The sequence below is a fragment of the Aythya marila genome (genome assembly GCF_965140915.1).
Source record: "Aythya marila genome assembly, chromosome: 4".
Classification (NCBI taxonomy): Eukaryota; Metazoa; Chordata; class Aves; order Anseriformes; family Anatidae; genus Aythya; species Aythya marila.
Window position 1 is genome coordinate 76,320,520 of NC_139045.1, and position 17,086 is coordinate 76,337,605.

The 17,086-nt window shown below is 41.4% G+C and overlaps 1 protein-coding gene across 6 annotated transcripts in view; it reads right to left on the reverse strand.

Moving 5' to 3' along the window:
- The window catches only part of ZNF638 (zinc finger protein 638), a 49,904-nt gene that overhangs the window by 15,379 nt on the left and 17,439 nt on the right, over positions 1-17,086 (reverse strand). For 4 of the 6 annotated variants that reach the window (XM_082759930.1, XM_082759929.1, XM_082759934.1 and 1 more), the window contains exons 5-19: positions 14,864-15,168; positions 13,085-13,419; positions 11,919-12,065; positions 11,408-11,539; positions 11,042-11,100; positions 10,829-10,872; positions 9,581-9,652; positions 8,674-8,850; positions 8,510-8,581; positions 7,457-7,509; positions 6,607-6,738; positions 6,323-6,451; positions 5,964-6,005; positions 3,620-3,760; positions 2,459-2,584 (exon numbers count right to left, since the gene is read on the reverse strand). In XM_082759930.1, coding sequence (XP_082616056.1) covers positions 2,459-2,584; positions 3,620-3,760; positions 5,964-6,005; positions 6,323-6,451; positions 6,607-6,738; positions 7,457-7,509; positions 8,510-8,581; positions 8,674-8,850; positions 9,581-9,652; positions 10,829-10,872; positions 11,042-11,100; positions 11,408-11,539; positions 11,919-12,065; positions 13,085-13,419; positions 14,864-15,168 — 1,966 coding nt within the window. The remainder of the gene's footprint in view (positions 1-2,458; positions 2,585-3,619; positions 3,761-5,963; positions 6,006-6,322; positions 6,452-6,606; positions 6,739-7,456; positions 7,510-8,509; positions 8,582-8,673; positions 8,851-9,580; positions 9,653-10,828; positions 10,873-11,041; positions 11,101-11,407; positions 11,540-11,918; positions 12,066-13,084; positions 13,420-14,863; positions 15,169-17,086) is intronic. The other 2 variants (XM_082759931.1, XM_082759932.1) reach the window with 1 other exon arrangement.

Genomic DNA, 17,086 nt, shown 5'->3' on the forward strand with positions numbered 1-17,086 from the left:
TGGCATCAGTCCCTGCTGGCGGGCTGGCCAATGTCCCCAGGTCAGGCAAGCACCCCAAATCACCCCAGAGTGCACAGCTGGGAAGAAATATTACTTCAAAAACAGAGAGCTGAATGCCATTCTTTGTTGGCACCAAACCCTGCTCTGATGAGACATTTGCAGCAACAAAGGCACGTTATTCTGCGCTACGCAAGATACAGGAACGGCTACAACGAGCAGATCTGGTTCAGTGTTCCCACAGTGCATCCTCGCCAGGCGTTCCTTAGCAGAAGCATTTAATTATGATATTTTGCTTGTTTTTCAGTGCTAAGGGAGCTTATTAATATTTTTTTAGACTTAAGAGCTTATAAGCCTGAAGACTTTGTTATTTTCTTCAGCTACCCAGCTAGTCTAATAAAGGATATTACGCTTAAATGCATCTGATGACCTGATACAACTTTAACTTATGTTCTTTAAAAAGACCTCAAGTTCACTATTTAAGAAGAAATACAAAATGCAGTGGGGCACAGAAGACAACATGCTTTATCCCACACAAGAATCAGTGTCCTGCAGTGGGGGGGGGAAAGAAAAACCTCTTGGGGACATCTGATGCAGGTTCCTGCACCCAGCAGAGAGGACAGCACGCTGCCCCCACGCTCACCTGGGTTTAACACATCCAGCAGCACATCACCTGCAGGGCTCCTGGGGCACCACACTGACAGTACCACAACAAAAGGCTCACGTGCTAGAGATGGAGCATTCATAGCGAAATTTAAACCAGTTCTCTGAATCAGTTATGGAATTCAAAGGCATTTTCACCATTATCGTACTTTATTGCAGGTGAATGCCCAGAAGGTACGGACGGAAGAGCTGGGCAGCCAGGCTGACCACGGCTCCCTACGGACACTTCAAAGTCACCCTGACAGAGCAGGGAACAGGTAACTGATCCTACACAGACGGGACTCTACACACGCACAGCACCTGCTGATTTCCTTGGAAAGGGGCACTACGAATCTGCTCAAAAACATCCACGTGCCCAGTCACATGTGGTTGTGTACCCTATGCCCTAAACCATCAGCAAGGAGACTCAACAGCTGCAAGAGCCCTACCAAAAATGCATACCAAAATCTGCTGCCACACTGCGTATTTTAAAATCCCAAACACCAGACAGCTACCCTATAAACTTTGTAAGTAAGGATGCTTTTCAGTAAAGTGCACGAAATTGCCAGTGCAACAGAGAACAAACTATAATACCTGTCAATGATCAGTCCCCAACCTGTTCTCAAAAAATAAAATTAAGAATGCACAAAAAATCACTGTGATGATTGGTGAGTACTGACAGCTCGGTCAGCACAGCAAGAAGTATGCATCTGAGGGATTTATACACATTTGACTTCCCTGTGTTGAGGTAACAGACTGATGCTCTTGATATTAAGCACCTAAAGTTAAACTTCTACCTGGTAGTGAGTAACAGTGAAGAGATGCCCTGTCCCTCCAGCAAATCCTCGTGTTTGAGCAGTGTCTCTAAGTCAGGTCACTGAAAATGACCAGGAACACGCAGGGAAGGAGAGCTCCAAGGATGGAATTCACACGGATAACCCCTCGTAAGAGCAGAGCTTTATCTATTTCACAAGCACCGAATTCAGCTTAAGATAACCGTACAGCTTGTGGTCTATACCTTGACAGAAAACAGCTCATATTGACCTGCCACGTTGGTCCGTGCTTTTGGAGTTAAATGTAAGCTACAAAGAGCAATCCTATCTGAAATTCAGAAGAACAAAAGCCAACCTACATCCCCCTACGATAAACATAACTTGGAAGATGTGACAAAGAGATGGAGAGCGCCATGGGACAGATAGCTCAGATTTCTTGCTCAGAGCTCTTTACCCAGTGCAATGTACACTAAACTCCCCTCTCTGCTCTGCAGTTTACTGTTCCTTCAGCAAATCACCAGAAGTTAGCAGGGAGCTGTTCGATGCTGCAAGTAATTCCATCTGCAGGCAATAAAACAGCAGCAGCTGTAGGCCCACAGATCAATGCTGACAAAGCAACTGAGTCTGGAATCAAAAAAGGACCGAAGTAGATGAACTGTAAAAAGACAAATCAAACTCTGATAGAGTTTCTCTAACCATTTCAGTCATAAATTCTTCTCTAACCAGTACTGAGCAGCTACTTTTCTTCCTTTCTTCCTTTTCTCTTCATCTTTCGTTATGGAATATTTTTGTCAGTTGAAAGAGATTCCACAATGTTTGTAAAACAGAGAAAGATATAAAGAAAACCATCCAGCAACACATCCTTTTTCACATGTATAACATTCCAGAGTTCAGACTAGTTCATTCAGCACCCCACAGTTACACAGTTTTCACTCATCCACAACAGCAAATACTGAAGGAAATGCTGCCGTTATCCCCACTGCTCTTACAGAAAGGCTGTACTACTGCACAAAAATAGTGTACGGTTGAAAAAGAAGAAATCTTACTTCAGCATACTCTCCATTAGGTGACAACATACAGCTCAACGTATGCTCACCCATCTTGTAGGGATATTGTTTCAGGAAGCAGTACATTGATCTAGCTGCCTTGGGACTCTCCAGCTGTAGAATTGCCTGAAATGAAAAAAGCACAAGCTTCAAATGACTGTTACTTCAGAGTAAGTTTAATAAATTAAGTAGGCATAGCATGGGATATGTAGTATTTCTGAGGGCTTCAACGTCCTCATTTTAGATTTGCTAAAAGCAGCATTTTTGATGAAACCCTGTGCTCTGTATATGGAGAACGGTGGAATCTCTTCTTTCTGTGAGGCTGAAGAAAGAAATCTTGTGTTGGAATGATCTGCAGAAGCAAGCAAAGAACTGTATCACAGAACAGGGGAGCCTGGAGTTTTCCTACCCACGTGTCCAGCCTTCTGGTTCCCAAACACATTCAGCTTGGATTTTGCTGTAAATGATGAGCATCTTCCCATAAGCTGCTAAGGGAAGTGCATGGCCAGAAAAAAAAGTAGTGTTATATCAAGAAAATTGTAAAAATGAACTAAACTCTGAAGTTTATACACTGTACTGGAAATCTCTCGCTTCTTTACCCATAAGCTATCAAGTACAATGTGACATGAGTCTTCCAGCTTCACATTGTTTTAAAGATTTTTTTTTTTTAAATATAAATTATCCCTCATGTTTCTGTAAAAATTAAAAAGGTCTTTGAAAAACAGATCTTAAAGCATTTAATGAATAATAATTTAAAAAAAAAAAAAAAAGAGCAATTCTGACATTTTCCCAAACTAATTTTTTCCCAAGCTTCCTACTACATGGGGATTTGTTCTGCCTCCACCACTTACACCTCTCTAATGTCAAAGGTTAATAAATTTTCCAGCCACTTGGGAAGCTTTACTTTCAGACCTTAAGCTGATTTGTATTGTTCAGGCTAGATAACAGCCTAAAGTCTTTTTGTTTGTTTTCTTCCTTCCCTGCAGTCCCCAACAAATAAGATAAGCTATTTTCTTGTACAGGGTGAGTGGGAAAGAAAGCCTACACTCAGTTCAGGAACTCTGGTCTCTCCTTAGCAGAGCACTGTTGGTACTGGGAGGTTAAAAGCTTATTTTTTTTATTTTAACATGGTACTGCACGCTAGGAAAAAATCCTACTTACCTTGTTTTTATTCTTCAGCACAACATAATGGTCAACTTTTCCAAATCGAAGTCCCACACAAACTACTTCAAATTCTCTGTACCCATCATCTGGTAAGTTTCCAAGATGCACAAACTGATGATGTATAGCTTCGGTGTTTACCTAAAGAAAAGCGATGACTTCTTTAACTTTCCAGCATTCTTTATAAGCATCCACTGAACTAGGTTAGGAAAGAGCCACAGAAAGCTTCCAGATCACTCAGATCTCCCCAGGAAGAGCATTCACAAGCATCCAATGTTCGAATTTTCAGATTCACAAATTTCACAGATTCCAATGTTCAAATTTTCAGATTTTCAGATTTTCCAGTATTCTATGCAGCACATCAAAAGAATTTGATATAAATCCCAGTAAAGAATAACAAACTTAAAAATGCCAAGTGTTTTATTTTAAATTACCATTTAATTTTTTAAACAAACTAATAAAAGTCCCTTTAAGGAACACTACAAAATACTGCTGAAGTTCATATAAGATTTGGTATTTTGAAAAGCACATTATCTAGTCAGATCTCAAACCAGCCAGGGCACAGAAACCCACCTGAAAGAGTACATGATTATGGTTTTTAAGTTAGAGTTTGATTAATTTGAACGGCTTATAATGACAAAAAGATCCTTGGTCAAATATAATTTCTTGAGTTTGGCAATTTCCAAACAGTCTTACGGAATCCCTGCGCAGATTAAGAACCTGTGATTCCAGTCAGGCTACAATTTGAACAAATTTTGATAGTCAGCTGCTACAAGGATTGAATTCCCATTTCCATCCAAAACACACGCACAGCGAGTGGCTGAATAGCTCCAACCCTGCTACAGAGGCAGGGAGGCTTCCCCGCTAACCTGAACGTCCCCGGGATGAACGTCCTCCCCAGGGCAGCACTTCAGTCACAACGTGGTAGGCTCGGAAGCTTCTTGCACCAGAGCCTTTGCTGGAATAGGATATTCAACTCCAATTGGAAAGTTTTTCTTGCTAGTGAAGGTTCCTTTATCACCACCACCATGGGGACGGGCTGTCAGAGGAGACCTCTAAGTCTCTTCCTACCAGGAAGGATTCTGGTGCAGAGGGTAAGAGTGGGCTGGCTGCACACAGAAAGCTAACCTCAGCCATGTAGCACTGGCACAAAGATATACGGACTCCTGGAGCTAATTATTTTGTGCCATTTCCAAGGAAATGGCCCTGGGGCACAAAGTCCAAAGGTACTAGTAGACTTCTGAAATCTTAAATAAGTCTTACCTTTAAATACTTGGAAGCTGCATGTCTTTCAGAAACAGAACCAGCCCTCCTGACAACAAGAGCGAGCTCTCCCACCCCACCCCTGAGAGGTTTGCTATGTTCCCCTCCCGTTATTCACTACCTCACCAAGAGAAAAAATGAAGTTTTCCACCACAAGCATATCAGAAGCAGATGTAGGATATGGCAACAGGAGTACTGGCATTAAGGACTCAGATCTAGCTGTCAGTGCCAAACTGTGATCATTAGGAGAAAACAGATATCCCCCAAACACATTTGGGTTTGAAAATTCAAGCCTTTGGGGGGGTTTCCTGGAAAGTGACTTATCATTGGCAGGGCTCTTTGGAAAACGACTTTTAACCATATGCTGTGAGCTTTTGACTTTGCTGTTCTTATAGTTACTCTTGTGAAGTTCCCAGGACAGCTCTAAGCCCAGAGACACATTCAGACCCAATAACTCACTCTCTATCACAAATATTTTGAAAATGTTTTCCCACAGTAGCAAGGAAAAAAGAAAAAAAAAAAAAAAAGCTGTTATTCTACTAGCTTCTACCTGCAGAAAAGACCTCTGTGAGCCTACACTGCCTAAAAAAAGCTTTGCATGCCAATTGCCAGCCTGCACCAAGGTTTGAAGGAACAGGAGGGACAATAAGGGAGACCCTCTACACTCAACAGCAGAAGTAGTTTTGACAGCTAAATAAAAAATCAGAAACCTGTCTATAAAATATACTAGAAAAATGGGTGCCAGCAGACGCAGGCAAACACTGCACAGCCTCCAAGCTACAGTGGTCACAAGCACGCTGTTAGAAAATGAAAAAGCTCTCACCAAAGGAGAGGCTCTCTAAGGACTCCTATTGAATGCTTAATTCCTTGCTCCTCATGCATCATGGAGCTAAACTAAGCAATCATTTACTGCTTTCATTCCGTGCTTATTCACCCATGAATACATATATAAACATTTAATTCAACAGCAAGCTTAGATAACTCAATTAGCTATTATTTCACCGTGAAGGAAGCTGATTCCAATTTATATTGATGTATTTTGATAGCATTTTGAAGAATAGTTTGATTGCCAGCAGCTTACCTTAGGGTCAGACTCTTTGATGATAGCAGTAAATATTGATTCCTGGGGGAGAAAATAAAAAAAGTTTAAAGATTTACACAGTAAAATACGGTTTCATTAGCTAATTGGGAATCACAGACTCCCTAATTGAAATGACAACTTTTTTTCCTGCTTTATTAGTCAAAGCGATAGCATGAGCACTTCTGACAGCTGTGTTATTCTGGTATCAGACCAGGACCCCAAAAGACATTTAACATGAGTCCTCAGTAGGACACGCTATCAGAACGGGCAGTGCTCAAAAGTCAGCTTAGACACAAAATCCTGCTCTGTGTTGAAACGTTATCACGTATCATAGAATGTCAATATATTTTATTACTTACTTCATCTTTTATAGTCTTATACTGAGGCACCATGTTGATGCAGAGCTGATTCCCATCCAGTGACATTGGAAAGCAGGTGTAAAATTTAACCATGGAATCTGCAGATTTTCTATTTATTTCAAGGTATGCCTTTTAAGATAAAGAAAATAAAAAAGTGAAAAAGACACTCCAATTTAGCAAAACCATATCAATGGTTGCTACGCTGCATTATCAGATTTACATTCATTTGAAGCATATTTCCTGCTACTCCTGGTAGAGACCCCACTAGATGCACACTGGAATACCTTTTTATGAGATGATAAAATTAACACATCTCTCAGTCCTCCAAACGGCTTTGCTAGGTTGGAAACTTCTTCGACAGAATATCCTTTCTCAGGCAAGTTTGAAATAAGAACCACACAGATATCATCAGGTTCCTGTAAACAAATGAAAGGAAGTATTACTGTTGTTTCTTCAACTCTAAACCAGAACTCCTGTATGACTAACGAGGACGTTTATTTTTACTATGTCAAGCCACCATTAAACCGAACGAAACACTTGCTTAAAAGCATTTAGTTATGCATGCACTTACCCCCAAACCAAAGAATATTAAAGCCTTGGTAGGATTTAGTAGCAAAGCACTTTATACATCTTTTTAACCCCTCTCCATAATTGTGTCATGTAATCACCTTAAATGCTGCCTAATTGTGGATGTATCCAGGTCAAACTAATTCTGTACAAACCTTGGTCTCTCTCTTGCCATCTCACCAAAAATTCAAACCAAACCAACCCCCCCTATAATTATGCCATTACTTTATATCCATGATATGCCCACACGTCAAACACTGCAAGTGTGTACCTGCAATTTCTGCATCTTGAGAAAATAAGAGGGTTACAAGAAATCGACAGAAGGGCAATGATCAGCATAAAAAGTAGGTTTGATGTAAACAAAGAGTCAAGAAACTGTGGGAAATAAAGCCAGAAGTCTATCAAATCAAAACCAGCCCAGAGAACACAAACTAGTCACTATTTCCCACAAGAAATTAACAGACAAAGATGTAAACCAGAGGTTTTCTGACAGCAGAACCATCACTTGGAAACCTGCACCAAATCTCTCCCCACAGCATCCACAGATTCAAGCACCTTTAGACTGACCTTGCTAATTGGTTCTGTTGATTCCTCACTCTTCACAGTTGCTACAGCAGCTTCTATTAAAAAAAATATATTAAAAAGTGGAGGTTGTTAATTGAGTAGTTCAGCAGATTTCTTTAGATGCTATAGAGCTTTACGAACTCCTTGCACTATCCATATGCTTTATCACTACTGTAGGGGTGAAAAATTAAATAATCCTTCATTTAATTCACGGAAACAAATTACATTGGTGAGACGCATGCAGTGCTCTGTAAAAGATTTCAAAAAGAACGGTCTTAAGTAAGATTTTTTTAAAAACTTTAAATCCTTTGTTTAACACTCGAATGCTTTGCTGACATTAAGGCCTTATCAGCTGAATAATCACAACCACAATATTTCTTTGTGGGCATACTGGGATACTGTAGGGGCCCAGCACATGCCCATATTGTTTCTCTTTTCTTTTCTTTTTCCTGGTACAAGTCCACAAAAAAATCTTAGAGACTCCGAAAAACACAAACAGCAAAGAACAGGAAACCACCAATCAGAGCAGTTAAGGGAGAATCCCTTCTATTGTAAAATGCTTATATCCACCACTATCATGTGCATAATAACTGAGAATTAAGATACATCATGTTTAAACAAGTTCTGTTACTCATCAGTTACAAATATTGGGACAATAGGATCTATTGAACCAGCTCCTAAGCATGTACTGTAAAGCAATGAGATTAAAAGATTTAGTGGGGAGGCTGTAAGCAGAATACATAGAAGACCTTAGTCCTTTCCTCTGATGAGCTGCAAATAAAATTCCACACTGCACGGAAAAGGTCTAGGCAAAAATACTATGCCAGCTAAAAACATGTGAATTCTGAGGGGTTTTTGGCCACTCTTCTTCAGTCCCAGTCCCATAAAAGCGTTCTTTTATGTTTCGGTCAGCAAAGCTAACCAATTTCCTTCTCTGATATCCTGGGTCATCTTCGTCTCTGAAAAGTTCCTGGCCTTGGTGCTATTCTGACATAATCCACAATAGCAGAGAGGCTTAGGACAGAAATGAAAAAACACTGCCAGTTTGCAATTTACCTTGATCAGTTAAAGGCTCCTTAATTTCATCCAAGTCCACCGCTGCCACCTGAGGCATCTCTGCAAGTTTCTCTACAAAACATTTTAAGACACCACAACGTCAAATTTATGTAACGTACAACTAGCAAAGTAACCTAAAACCAGCATCATCGTATCAGAATTACCTAGTAAAGATGCAGGATTATCAATTCCTTTGGTCGGAGTCTCTACCACCTTCACAGCCTCTGTAACTTTGTCTGCTTCTGTAACACTCTTTGGGTCGGACAGCTCAGCCTCCCCAGTGTCCATTTCAGTTTCTGTTGAGATCTGAAGATCTTCAGACTTATTTTCTACTGAATTTGCTGGAAGGTAACAGCAAGAAAAAGATTTTTTCAGTTTGAAAGCAAGATAAAGATTTTTTCAGACCTCCTGTCACAAATGAGCAGAAAATGAATATACAGGACCAGCTCATTCCAGCTTCACAAAACAACTCTGTGGCTGTCTTTACATGAAGGGGTAAGATGATTTTGCTTTCTCAAAAATCATCTTCTTTACCTGGTTCTTTGCTATTCCAGACCTTCCAACAGCACTGTTTATTACTATTTGCAAAGTCACAAGGTGCGAGAAGAGTGCACACCTATCTAAGACTACTGTATTGCAAACTCTGTGAAAGGTGTGAAAGGTTTGGACTCACTCCCTTAAATATCTCGTCTGGGAAGTGGAGGGCAGCAGAATAGCACCTGTACTGAAAGCAGTACCTAAAGGGGACCTACAAAAAAGCTGGAGAGACATCTTATCTGGGATTTTAGTGACAGGACAAGGAGTAATGGTTTAAAACTAAACACGGGTAGGTTTAGATTAGATATTTGGAATAAATTCTTCACTCAGAGGGCAGTGAGGCCCTGGCCCAGGCTGCCCCGAGGAGCTGTGGCTGCCCCATCCCTGGCAGTGCCCAAGGCCAGGCTGGATGGGGCTGGGGGCAGCCTGGGCTCCCTGGCAGGGAGTGGAAGTAAGTGATCTTTAAGGTCCTTTCCAACCCAAACCATTCTGTGTGTGGTCCAAGGAAAGAGTGAAAGTTCTCATTTGTCTTACCTGCAGTAGTTGAGGTTTTCTTGATCTTACTATCTTTTGTCACCACAGATTTCTTAGTTTTTTCTTTTTTACCTATGTAAAATAGCCAAAAATAAATCAGCAGAAATGCTTATTTCTTAAGTCTTGCATTTGTGTAAGAGTAAAAAAAAAAAAAAAAAAAAGAGTAAAGAGGATGAAAATATGTACAGAAATCATCTGATCTGCAGCAATTCAACTGCTATGACAAAAAACCACCAAAACCTAAAAAATAAGTTAATTCAACAACAAACTTGAATGCAAGTCACAGAAGTTACTCTGCTTCATGAATTTATTTAGGATTCTGGTGACACAACCCTACTGCTGTAAAAAAGTTCATTTCCTCTTTCTCTTAAATGCAATTTAAGAGAAATTGCAATTCACTGTTTCCATCTGAGACAGCTCTGAGAAGCACTGCTATAGGAATTGTAATTCCATTTTACAAACTGGATTCAGAAGTGACGTACCACCCAATGAAAAAAACTTGAAACAGCACCTCTTAAGTTTTTTTCTTGTAAGTTTTAGCTGATTGAATTTTCCCAGCAAAACAAAAAACAGTGACTTGTCCCTAATTGCATTCAAAACAAGCACCCATGAAAGCCAAAAAATAAACAGCAAAAATGATTTGGTTTTCATTTTCAGTGTGTAACACCAGCATTTCTGTAAAATCTCATTGGCTTCTCATGTATTTGCCACAATCTGTCCTCTTTTTCAGTAAAGTACTAAAAGAAAGTTACTCGTTAAAGCGTGACATACAGGTGTTTCTGCCAGACTAAGTAACAATAACTGATTCTGTCCGAATCCTTAGATGACCAGGGCATAAATTTAAAAGCAACTTGAATGTATAGGATAATAAGGCACTGAGAAGCACTAGCTGCAAAAAGCAATGTTAAATGCATTATATCAAAGGCAACTCAAAGAATTACACAAAGTTCAAGGAGGATAGAACACCACACGTATCATGAATACACAGGGGCAAATATTTAAAATTACAGAGTATCAGCATGGGTCTTTTTTTTTTTTTAATTATTATTATTTTTATTGCTGCTTGCGGGTGTTTCTCAAGCCAGCCAGGTTACATGAAAAAGAAGACATCTGAAAGTATAAGCTGTTCACTTTCTCATACCTCTCTGGGCTTGCTTTCAGTCACTATTAAATAAAGCACTCATAAAAACAGAGAAATGGGAATGAAGAGCAAAGGTATCATCAGATACAAGGTAGTCAAAGCCTCACCTGTAACGGATTTAGTTGTCTTAGTGGTGGTGTTCTGATGTTTTCTATTATGAACAGATGGGGAAAAGATAAAGAAAAATCAGATTCAAAGACAATTCATGAATATCAAAATAGCTTTAGAAGTTCCAAACCAGTAAAACACAGATACGAGCACACCTGGTTTCCAGTGGTTATCAGTAACAGTGACATTAACGGATGTAATGCAGCACTTACTTTGTACTCGGCGCAACTTTTTTAACAATCCGAGTCTTTTTTTTGATGTTCATTTTAGCCTAAAGCAGACAGAAAGAAGAACTTTTATCGCATCACTTGTACTTTGTATTGGATAGGTTGCATCTTTCATTTTGTTAAACTGATATTCACTATTCACAGTCAGCAATCTGAACCAAGCAAAACAGAAAGCTCAAATCTGAAAGTCGCAAGGGGATTTTCGTATATTTTTTGACTTGGGCTTATGAAAAGCAATTTAAAAAACTATCAACTAAAACAACTAAATATTTTTCTTAAGAACATTGCTTTCTGGATTAAAATTCCAAGCTACACAGAAAATACTATGTTATTCACCAACACACTGCTTACCTGGCCAGGAGATGCCTTTGGCTTTTCTGCTACACTTATTTTCACCCGTTTCCCATTCACCAGCACTGGCACAGTTTCACCATATTTCACAGCTGCTATCACTGCTTCTTTGTAGTTCATTTCCAAGTAGGCCTAAAATAAAAGGCACTTTCAGGCTTTACTTCTATTGTAGGCACAAGATGCAAATTTCTGCATTTTTTTTTTTAGAAAAGCTGCTCACGACAGAACTGCGTGTGCTCCCAGAGTTCATGGGGAGTTTGATGACAAAGTTTAGACTGCAATATTACATAAAAGGGAACCTAGCTCCTCAAACAATTAACAATTAAGGCTCAGGTAGCATCACAGAATTAAGACTCCCTGCTATTCCAAGGTTACTTCTGTGATTTTTAATGACAACCTGCTCAGGAAGCCTTATCCAAAAGGACAAGCTGAGGTTACAGGTACTGCAGCTTTTATTGCTTGACAGTTTCTTTTGCATTCTTGCACAAACACCTTCTGCTGGAAAACTCACCTCGTTCCTAGAGCGCAGTACGATGAGATCACTGACTTTGCCAAACGGCTGAACGATTTTTTTAATATCCTGATCTGAAAAGCCATCATCAGGTAAATCAGATATTTGAAGGACTGTCCCGCAATTCAGCAGTTCCTCTCTCAACAGCTAAAAAGTAAAAAATAGAACAAAAATAAGCAATTTCCATGTTAAGTCCAGTACAACAAAGGAAAAACAATCTGCAATAGAAACTGCCCCAGAGCAGACCAACTGCTTAGCTCACTGAGGTGTTTTGAGGCTTTTGCTCTTTAACACAAGGTCAGATCCATAATTCCAATCACAGAATGGCCTGAGCTGGAAGGGCCCTCAGGATCATCTAGTTCCGACCCCCTGCCATGAGCAGAGACAGTAACAACCTTCAGATTATTAGGTGACGTCAGCTAGGATTATCAGGTAACAGTGTACAACCGTCTTGTTTTTACCGAGTATTAAAAATCAACGTCATTCCAGCTGTCTAGGCTATGTGGGGAAAGAGTTGCCCAATTCCACTACCTTCCTTTCACTATCTATTAGCCTTCAGTATCAGCAGGCAGTGTTCTCTTCCCTTATCATTTACAGGCTAGGATCTACCAAGGACAAGTGCATCTACCACAGACACCCAAGAGTAACTAAAACAAAAGTCTGGTTTACAGGTGCTGTGTGTCCTGGTTTATAGGTGCTGCGTGTCCTGGTTTATAGGTGCAGTGTGTCCAAGAGATCCCAATCTGATGGACAAAGTCGACACTGGCTTAAGATCCTTCTTACAAGAGGAGTAAGAAGTTCTTCTGCCTCGCCTTCTGTGCATGACATGAAAATGAGTACTTTCTGCGTCCTACCCCTTATACTTACATGGTAGCACCTTCCAGCAGAGCTCATCACGCACCATTTATACAAACAAGTGCACAGCAGCACAGGGCCCCGAGCTTAATTGGGATTTCTTTCTGCTGCTGTAACACAAACCTCCTGGAGTGCTTCCCATCTGTTACAAAGCGCTTGCTGTGGTGCTTAGCACGAAGCTGTACTATCACAGCACTATCTATTGCACAGAATTAGCGAACAGAACAGTTAATCCTTCCCCACATGATCCCCCTGCAATGGGATACAAAGCAAATACTTCAAATCACAGGGAAAAACACTGAGAAACTCACCCTGTTATAAGGAGAAGGACGAGGTCCGCTGGTTCCTGCGGGCAAGTCTTCCTCATCCTCTTCCACTTCTTTGTCTTGGGGCGAATCGTCACTTTCAGGAGAAGAACTTGACCCAGGCAGAGAAAGCGTGTCCTTCTTCGCAGCCTTCGGTGAAACGCTTTTCAGCGGCTTCTTCATGTTTCCAGGCATCTTCCCTAGGGGTCCATGAGAGGATGGTGATTTTCCCGATCCCGAGGATCCTAGCCCAGCTGCTCGAAGTGATTTATGCTTACTGAACTCCGCTACAAAGCCAGGTCCTAAACTTTTCACTACTGCCTCCAAAGCTGCCCTTCTGTCTGTGAGGGGAAGGGAAAACAAACCCGTTTTTGGTTGGTTTTAAGAGCCCTCACCTACGCTGCTGTTCTGGTTTCTACGTTCCCTATTCCTGACTCAATCCTGCAACCTGCTGAAGTTCGAGAACCTTAATCGCACTCTAGCAGAGGTGGCCTATAAATAAGAAACCTCTGCACTACTTTCACGGTGCTGTTGTATAACCTGACATTTTTAGTGAGGCTGACGTGACATGGGCAATATCATCTGCAAGCAGCCGAACGGCAGAGCAAGGAACGACTGCAGAATTTTGCATGTCAGGGAACATAAAAAAAGAAAACAACTTTTCAAGCCTTTGATCTTTCTCTGACATACTGATGCACTGCAGTGCTTTTTGGCTTGGTGCCCTCTGCTAAACTCAGTATCCTTCGCTGTCTTGCTCTTTGTCACTTTGTCCTACAGCCTAACGTGCGGGTTTAAATTGCTCTTTAACAATCTGATACAACTTTGATTTCCCATATGCTTTGTTTTTGCGGAGATCGCTGAAAAATTTATATTTTGGTTATCAATTGCCTCTTCTACCTATTGTGCTACATTAGAATGGGATTTTGCTCTTATAACTATCTCTTTGAAAATGCCTGTCCCTTCACAACTCCAGCTTCTTTCCTGTAAGAGCTCCCTTGCTCTTAATTTCCTTAACGCACACAAAGGCACAGTATCCGGGTCAAAGAAAAAAGAACCCATCCTTTGAAATTCCTTTGTTTCGCTCTTCAGAATTTGAAAAAGGAACAAAACCCTCAAAAATACTTGTATTTCAGGCAAAGACTGAACTCAGAATTAATTACAAGGAACTGAGTTCACTCAAAATTTCCTAGAACAACAAGCTGGAGGAAATGAGCTGACTGAAGAGTCACAAAGTGGTGCAACAAAATGTTATGAAGCATGCTTCACTGAAAGCCTTTCAGGTACCACGCCCTTATGTCAACTAAATTATTTATGAAAACTTCATCTTTTCCTCATAAATTCCACCTCCATGCAATGCAGTTTCTGAGCATCGTTTTTTCTTTCTCCACATCTACTCTGCACACTGGCAAAATTACTTTTTTTGATGCTGAACAAGCAAGCATCCTCTTGTTTTCAAATGTCACTTGTTTTCAGTTCTTGACTATCTTTACTGGCTTAAAAACTGAGCAAACACTCAGAAAAGGCAGTTGTTCAGCAGTGGTTTGGAACCATTAAACTGTTTCTGACACTAGGCAAGGAAGACTTTTTATCTTTCAGAATGCCTGTTCTGCTAAGCACACTCCTCTCAAAGCATCAGCAAAAGGAAAAGTCATCTTTAAAAACAGAGATTTGTTGTGAAAACCTATGGATAAACCTCTTGAAACCAACTCTGCCTTCCTGAAATTAAAGGAAGCTTCGATTTGAATGTGTAACACTGCATCTAAATAAGTGTCATCCGCCCTGTACCTTGCGATCGGGTCGCCCTCCTGGACCAGTCATTACTGGAAGACCTGGGAGGTCGCGGACTTGTTCTCAGCAGATTTCTTGACCGCTGTGGTGACCTTGACCTGTGCCTCGGGCTGAGCCGTCGCATCTGCCGTGGGCTTCGGCTTCGTGGTCTTGTTGGCCTGAAGCGGCCGGGGCTCCTGGATCGTGATCGTGAGCGCCGCAGAACATAGCTGGAGCCGGCCACCCTCGAACGCCTGGGGCTGGGGCTGGCAGAGTTGGAGCGCCGCTTCGGGGTCTGGTTTTCTTTCCTGTCACCAGCATTTCTAGCAGAATAAAGGCATTCAGTGAGCTCTGACACGGCAGAGAATGATTAACCTGCGCCTGTTCAAACAGACTTTCTGGAGAAATTAAAAAAAAAATCAACAATGCTTAGAGCCTAATTTATTAACAAACATGCTTCTATTTCTGGAGGAACCACGTCACCAATGTTAAATAGAACTGGGAGGCGAGTGGGAGAGAAATACCTGCATGGAGAGAAAGCTGTAAAGACAACTCTGAAGTTACAAGCTGCAGGGCTACGAAAAATGAACAGAAATAGGAGAAGAATACATGAAAGAGTAATGAATGAAGATACTTTGCTTCTTCCAAATTTACTTTGGAAGGTGGCAACCTCATGCTGTTACGTTTATAAGACTGATTGAGACTGAAAGACGGGTTCCACAGAACTACTTAAATACACACCTAATGCATACTTCTGCTATGGAGAGATGTCAAGCTGATGAAGAACATGGGATGAGATCCATCACAGCAACAGTCCTCTTAGAGGACCGAACAGATCACAGGAGTGAAAAAGAAAACCTTGAAAATGCACAGAGTATATTCTAAATTATCCAGAATATTTAAGGCAAGCTAGGACGAGTGCTTGGCCGTAGCATACTGGCCTGCCACTTGGCAATTTCTCAGCCCGTACTGAACCCTGCGATGACAAATATCCCCTGCCCAGGTAGAGCAGACGGTGCCTGAGAGATCTCACGTTAAAAAAAGTGGCTGATGGAGCAGCCCTTCAGCTCAGAACAAGAAGCAGAATCTCACCGGTAAATTTAGCACCAAAATTAAGAGACACACAGGGAAATGACTGACACGGCATGCGTGCCCAGCACAACTAGACCCACTGGGAAGAAAATATGCTGATCAAACAAAATGCAGAAGTCTTAGCACAACGTGAGCAACACGTGTCAACTGAAAGGCTTGTAAGTCAAGCTAGAGCAAGAGCACTTCCTGAGGCACCACGTCCAGCCTTATTATCACTGTTTTAGAAGCCAAGTTCCTCTGAGATGGAGTAGGTTCAGGCGTGAGGGCTGCCCCCTGGCAGACTGGAGAAGGGGCCAAGATCTGTGTGGCCAGCAGCTAGCTGAGGTCAGCTGAAAAACCTCCAGTCCCCTAAATGACTTCCAACACGCCCCGCACAGCGCGTCCCAAAAGTGGTATTTAATTAGCAACCTTCAAACACCATTAAAAAGCCACATCACTCCTGGTATTCCTGTGCACCGTAAAAATGGTTGAATGCAGTAGCAAAACAAAGCCATTTATAAAAATAAAGCAGCACAAAGCCAGCTACCAGAGGGTCACAGCACCAAGCGAGCTCCTCCGCCTTGCCCTGAGCCTGTGCCCGCAGCCCGGCCGTCACTGACTCCCCAGCTGCAGACGTGCTGTCAGCACCCAGGACTCAAGGAAGCACCACCCAAAAAGACAGCTCTCGCCCCACCTGCAAGCACAGATGACTCTCAAAGTGCTAGTAAACGTCTGTCCAGTTCATTTAGCTCCTCCAGTTTGGGGCAGTTCCCTTTATCCCTGGTGTGTTTAACAGCAGCAGCTCTTGCAGCTCTGCAGCAATTTCAGTTTGAGGTGTTAAAATATAATTACTCTCCGTGAAAGTTTGAAGTTTGTTTTATTTCCCTCTAACACCATATTGCTCTATGTTTATGAACCTGGAGAGACCTTGGATGCACTCTGCAAATTAACCTGACCTACATTTTCAGCTTTTTCTTCCAACTAATAGTCAGCTTCCCACGAAGCACATGTAATTAATGGGGGTCGCAGGGCAAGGCAGCAAAAATGAAAGTCCTGTCGTTCCTGTTTGTGTTGGAGTATGCACAAACACTGAGGCAATAGAATAACTTAATCTCGCTGAGATCCAAGCAGAATTAGTCTGCAGGGTGTGTTTTTATAAAACGTAATTGT